The 5,076-nt window shown below is 37.8% G+C and overlaps 1 protein-coding gene across 1 annotated transcript in view; it reads left to right on the top strand.

The window, feature by feature from the left end:
• The window catches only part of LOC107091759, a 36,545-nt gene extending 31,917 nt beyond the window's left edge, over positions 1 to 4,628 (top strand). Inside the window, exon 4 of the mRNA XM_015385901.1 lies at positions 4,203 to 4,628. Within this exon, the coding sequence (XP_015241387.1) occupies positions 4,203 to 4,628 (426 nt within the window). The remainder of the gene's footprint in view (positions 1 to 4,202) is intronic.
• The last annotated feature ends 448 nt before the right edge of the window (positions 4,629 to 5,076 follow it).

The raw sequence follows: 5,076 nt of genomic DNA, 5'->3' as shown, positions 1-5,076 counted from the left end.
CTTGGGGTAAAACCGCGACTGCAACCCTGGTTTGCATTTGTATAGCTCACAGCATGTTCATTTACATGTTAAAGCCTCCCCTAGAATTCCATGGGGGGGAGGCATGGGGGGAACACTGCCTAAGAAAGTCCACGTCAATTTCTGACAATTTACGGAAGTTTTCGGCGAAGCCTGCAAATTACCGTAAACTGCCTTTAACCTAAACTTCCACGACAATCTACAGTGCCGCATATTGACGAAAATCCCACTTTTCATGCAGTGTTTTGCCCTGATTTGCTGGGGCCTGTATGCAGGAATTAGCTTGACAGAATGTTGATCTGATGACCCGAGGTGGGGGCGGGTAGCTGCTCTGAATGCATCTTTGATGTTAGAGAAGTTTAAATCTAAAATGTTTCCACCTGAGTAGCAAAGTCCGCATGTTGGTAAAAATGACAGAGCACAGTCTTCAAGTTAGCCTGGTTAAATTCACAAGCAATGATGAAAACACCCTCTGTGTGTGCAGATTGAAGCTCAGAGATAGCCTATTATAGATACAGAAGATAGAGATAGCCTGCAGAGGCCTGTACTTTCTCAGCCAAATAATCAACAAATGGGAGCACTATCACTCACTTCCTGTACATGGATGGCATCAAGCTGATACCTAGCATGAGCAAGATATTGATCACAAATTCCAGGATCTACAGCAGGGACTTTGGAAATGATTTGAACTGGAGAATAATGATTAGAGGAAAGGTAATCCACACACAGAGGATTGCACTCCAGAAGGGAGGGTAGCAGATGTAGAAGGGAGGCACAAGTACCTTGGAATACCACGTACAAATAGCAACCACACACAGCCCACAGGGGAGGCAGCAACAGCCAAATACCTGTGATGAGAGGTAAGCTCAATGGTAAGAAAAAAAGCTCAATGGTAAGTCCAGGCAATCGAAAGCTATACCTTGCTATACGATACCATGCCGGTTTTAATAAGTTAGCCTTAGGAGGAAATTCAGACCACTGATGTAAAACAACCAAAGCTACTCACCATGCATGGTGGATTCAACACCAGATCTAGTATCCACAGACTAGTGCAAAGGAGGAAGAGGCCTATGGTCAGAGACATTATCTACTGAAAATGGACTTTAACTGTCCTAGGATTGACACTTTAACTGTGTATCTGGTTATTTATTTTTTTGTTAAAAAAGTATTTTTTTCATTTGAAAAAGTTACCAGTGGTTGTGAGAGTAGCTAAACATTCTACACAAAAGTAGTGATACTACTTATCTATGTTACTACAGTGCCAATAAAATATGCTGCAATCAAGCTACACCTAAAAGTACTTCAAAGAAAATTTACACAACTGTTACTGGACTAAATGTAAATTACCACACCCTTTTTTTCCAGAGATATACAGTTTAAAGACAGTTTGATAAAATACTCAGAAAGTGTGTGTAAACTTCTCAGTTCAAAGAAAGTACATTTACACTTTTTTTGTGAACATTTATCAACTATGATAATTTTGGTGATCAGGAAATATTTGATCTGATCTATGGTCTGTGAGAAATTCAGTCCATTAGTCTTTTAAAACCTTCCTTTTAAACTCTTGGTTTTACATGTGAATAAACCAATGCCCAACACACGATGGATTATTTATAGAAAATGAAACCTAAACTATATCTTAAGATATGGTTGGGCGGGATTGTCTTTAAATCAAAATTTGTCTTTTTTTTATTGCAGATAAAATTCTCTACAATTACACATCAAAAATAATATGATCTTAGTAGTATGAAACAAAGAGAGAAAAAAAGAAGAAAATTCAGAAAGTCCCCCAATTGTATACAATTACCTGCTTGTAGAAGTGAAAACTACAGTTGGATGGACCACACGTCAAAATGCAACAGGAGAAACAAAAGTAAAACTAAATAGATCCTTATTTGGAGTTTCCTCCCACAGGTTTTTATAAAGAAGCAGATAAAATTCAGGCCTCAGTCTTAGACGGGCACAGCCAGAGGTAAGTCAAGATCAAAAACTTCAGTATTTCTCTAAAGAATCATACTTTAAACAGGGAATGTGTTCAAAGATGTTAAATAATGAACCGTGAACATTCTACAAGAAAAAAAATGATTGATTTTGGTGTTTTAAATATGTATCAATAAAACTTTTCAAGTAGACTCAGACAGACAAACTTTAGTGTAATTTTGTACACATAGGATGTATACAAAACAAAATCTCATTCAGTACAGCTTTCAGGACATTTCCTTTTTAAATAATCAAGTAACATAAAGAGAAGAGACAATCTGCTGAAAGGTTTGATTTTGTTGGAATTGAAGCAAGCTTTTAATAAGCTGAGAGATAAAATATAATTTATACAGTAAAAAGTTGTCCTAATGTTTATTGATAGGGTTTAAAGGTATTCGCTCTAACAGAGGCTGCATGCATGTCTTATCTTACTGACGCCTCAGAAGATGTTTTCCAATTTTATATGTTTTGTAATAGGCTAGATTCTCTTAGACCCAAGATTATTTCAACAAATAATCTCACAGTCCTTGTTGTTAGAAACTATCAATATGAAAAACTGTCAATGTTATCTGTGAGAATGTCTCCATGTGCTTCTTGAGCAGTTAGGAAATTACTGCATCGGTTCTCCCATATAAAGGTAAAATAAAATCATGACTTGAATGAGAAACACTGGATCTCAAATTCTTGTTAAATAAGACTTAGACATTTTTTCCATCAGCAGAACAAAAAAAGGATATTCTTATTAAATATTACTATTAAATGTCAAATCCATATTTGCAAAACTTAAAAAAAATTAAGCTGTATCTAATTATATTTGGAACACAGCAAATTTAGCTATTGAGTCATGTAGGAGGCATATGGAAATATGGAAATCCCTCCCCTGAGCTGTTCTCCTCAGTGACCTTGTTGACGAAGGTATGGCAATGGAGAAGAAAAGTAACGGATTCAAAATGCTGTACTTCATGCAAGGATCATAAAAACAAGATATTTTCCCTACAACAATTATCTTGTTTTCCCTAAATGTATAGGTAGTGGCTGCCTAGCACAGGGGCATGGCGGCCTAGTGGTTAGGGCATAGAGCTTGAAATCAAGCCCCACTCACACAGACTGCCACTCTGGGTCCCTGAGCAAGACCTTTAACCCCTGATTGCTCCCTGGGTGCCCCCACGACTGCAGCCCACTGCTCCCCAAGGGGATGGGTTAAATGTGAGATCAATAGAGTTCAATTAATTAATTAAATTTTAACACAGTCCTCTTACACAGTTGCCTATTCTATTCATTTATTTTTATTAATTTAAAACAGGGTAATGTTTTAAATAAATTTGTATTTAGCATGAGGTTAAGTACATGCTGTGGTCACCATATACTTTAAAAAAAGAGTTTTTTTGGGATGATAGAACCTCAATACTTACATTACATTCCTTTTTACATGTTTTTTCCATTGGACCCATTGTGAAACTGTTTGCTTTGCCTTGCATATTCATTTGGCAGCAGTACAGTATGCAGACAGTTCCTGGAGAATGAAGGAATTGATACCACAGATATAGCCCCAGGCTCCCCTCAGCTAAATCCAATTTAACATTTCTAGGACATCGTATTCAGTGAAGCCCTGGTCAGAATCTAGGATATATCCCAGTATCTAGACGAATCATCTAATAGTCAGCATGTTGTGTTGTCAGGAAAGAAGCAAGGAGAGGGCAAACAAACTACCAAATCCTGTTGTGTTGATGTTGCAATTACATTTTACAGCAAACTGGTCTAGTCTGTGGTATCAGTTTTTCAGGTTCACTGTTACTTTACAAAAGTAGGAATACCCAACATGTTTTTTTTCACAATAAAGATTTGATAAGTTTTCAGATATTTTCAACAGTGCACAATGTTGAATGCATGTACAAATGTACCCCAATGGGTGGCAAAGTTGATTCATTTTAAGTGACATTTAATTGACACCTTTTTAGAAAATGAAAGGCCTCTTAAAGTATGGCAGCAATTAAAACAGTGGTTGAGCTTTGGAAAATAAGCAAATATAAATACCATTGTATAGTATTTGTAAATAAAATACATGAATAGCTTTAGTCTTAAATGTTTTGCTTCTTTTTCTCGTTTTCCTTTCCAGATAATTTTACTTCAACATGAGCACATTCAGGTGGGCTGAAGACGACTTTGATCTTCCTGCTGGAGCGTCTCGATTGCTTACCCCGCAGCCGAATGATGGCCAAACCTACATCATGTACCATGGAACCAGCACAAAGTTTGCTCAGGCCATCTGGGCCACTGGTTTCCGTCAATCTGAGGATGGGATGCTTGGCCGTGGGGTCTACCTCAGCCGAGACCTGCAGAAAGCAAGTCACTATCCTATTGATCACCCTGAGGAGGACAGGGTGGTCATCGTGGTTTTGGCCAATGTAGGAAGAGTAAAAAAAATTGATTGCCAGAAACACCCTCTGCAGAAGACCTGGCATGATCATGGATATGACACCGCCTGGGTACCGCCCAACTGTGGGATGGTGAAGAGTGGCCTGGAGGAGGACTGCGTCTGGGATCCCAAACAAATCATGGTCCTTAAGCTCATCAAACCTATCCGTGTCCCAGCCCAGACCACTGCAGGTTCTTCATACGGTTATAAGTAAAATCAAGCAATATCTGATTCATTTTGTACAATCAAATATATTTTAACAACCAATAATTGTACTTTGTCTTTTTGACCTTAACAATAAAAGTTTTAAAGTTGTGAAAATTACATCTACATCATTCTAAAGAAATTTGCACTTAAACGTTGAATGGTTCTTTATGCTTTATATCAGCTTTGTTGTTTATCATAAAAGGAATTAACCTAACCCTAACCCTGGAAGCACCTATTGTAAATGTTACACATGAGCTGTTGACCTCAGCTCCTAAAAATAATGCTGGTACAAGCTGATACATCTCTGCCCCCTTGTGGTGGCAGTAATGTATAGCAATGTGTTGCTGGAAACGAGCACTTCAGTGTATTTGGTGAACTTCATGAAGTTCTTTTCCATAATGACTCATAAAAGAACAGACATATGTATGATTAGGCTTGTCCCGATCCGATCCACG

Source organism: Cyprinodon variegatus, unplaced genomic scaffold (assembly GCF_000732505.1).
Source record: "Cyprinodon variegatus isolate N-32 unplaced genomic scaffold, C_variegatus-1.0 Scaffold351, whole genome shotgun sequence".
NCBI classification, from domain to species: Eukaryota; Metazoa; Chordata; class Actinopteri; order Cyprinodontiformes; family Cyprinodontidae; genus Cyprinodon; species Cyprinodon variegatus.
Note: the sequence above shows the minus strand (reverse complement) of the source record. Positions and strands in the feature narration are given on the sequence as shown.